The sequence below is a fragment of the Suricata suricatta genome, chromosome 10 (assembly GCF_006229205.1).
Source record: "Suricata suricatta isolate VVHF042 chromosome 10, meerkat_22Aug2017_6uvM2_HiC, whole genome shotgun sequence".
NCBI classification, from domain to species: domain Eukaryota; kingdom Metazoa; phylum Chordata; class Mammalia; order Carnivora; family Herpestidae; genus Suricata; species Suricata suricatta.
In genome coordinates, this window is record NC_043709.1 from 61841569 (window position 1) to 61842758 (window position 1190).

The window sequence follows — 1190 nt, forward strand, 5'->3', positions numbered from 1 at the left end:
ATTTGCACAGGGATAGTTAAGGACTTGAGACCAGACTTGGTCACTGCCTGTTGTGGGTATTTGGGAAGGGAGGTTCAAGATGCACTTAAACAAGAGGCCCAAGTTCTGAAGAGGGTGTGGGGCCTCTAGTTCAGGTTCATACATGTAAGTTGAAATCCACCAGACTATTTCCCTGGCTGCAGACTCCAAGCAAATAAGATGTAAAATATACAGTGCACGTGTGTGTGTGTTGGGGGAGGTGTTAGGGGGCAGAGTGCGTATTTGAGTCAGGGCATGCTGGACCCCAATCCTGCCCCCCACCAGGAAGTCACCACGCTGACACAGATGCAAAAAAACCATCAATTTTATACAGTTTGTGTTTCAGAAGCAACAGTATGCAAAATGCTGGAACAGTCTGTGCTGCCCCCACCCAGCTGGACATGCCCATTCCTGTCCCCCAAGGGTTAGAGAACCCAGGACCCTTGCCCGGCAGGACCCAACTTAGTTATAGGCCCCTGGGAGGGGGCCAAGCCCTTAGGGGTCAAGGCCGGGAAGGAGGGGGACCAGCACCTTAGGCCCCTTCAGGAGCCCACGGGTTAACTGGAACTATGTGTGTATGTGGAGGGTGGGGAACGACTGGCCATAGGCCATTGCTTCCCCAGGCCAAGGGTGAGGAGCAAGTAAAGCTGAGGAGAGGGCTTCGTGGGACAGGGTTTCTCCCCTCTAGGGGAGTTGTTTTCCTGGACACCCCACAAGGCACTACTGACCCAGATGTAGGATGAATGCCCCCAAACCTCTCCCAACCCAAGCTTGCCAGGTTCTTCCTGCCCTGCCTCCACTGTGGTGTAAGGGAGGAGTAAAGGGTATCGGGGTCTGGGGTCAGCGGTCCGCAGAGGCAGCAGGCCGGCTGGGGCCGGCAAGGACCCTCTCCTGCTGCCACGCTGGGCCCCTGGGGTCCCCTCAGACCGGGCACCCGCCCCCTCCCGCTCCCTTTTTGCACTGGCTGGAAAGAATAAATAAATAAATACCTCCCCCGCCTGCCCCGCCCCTACAGCTGGCTCTCCTCCTCCTCCAGGGAGCGGTTGAGTCCGGGGATGAACTTGAGCAGCCGCCGGCGGAAGCTCCGGTACTTGGCTTTGCGCAGGCCGGGGCCGCACAGGGCCTGCTCGCGGGCCTCAGTCCAGAGCGCACCCGGCGCCCCGCCGCCGCCG

At 58.7% G+C, this 1190-nt stretch overlaps 1 protein-coding gene across 1 annotated transcript in view; it reads right to left on the bottom strand.

Annotated features, from left to right (window-relative positions):
• Positions 1 to 325: 325 nt before the first annotated feature.
• The window catches only part of GRASP (general receptor for phosphoinositides 1 associated scaffold protein), a 7580-nt gene continuing 6715 nt past the window's right edge, over positions 326 to 1190 (bottom strand). The window contains 1 exon segment of the mRNA XM_029953590.1: positions 326 to 1190. This exon segment is cut by the window's right edge and continues 100 nt beyond it. Within this exon segment, the coding sequence (XP_029809450.1) occupies positions 1028 to 1190 (163 nt within the window). The 3' untranslated portion in view covers positions 326 to 1027.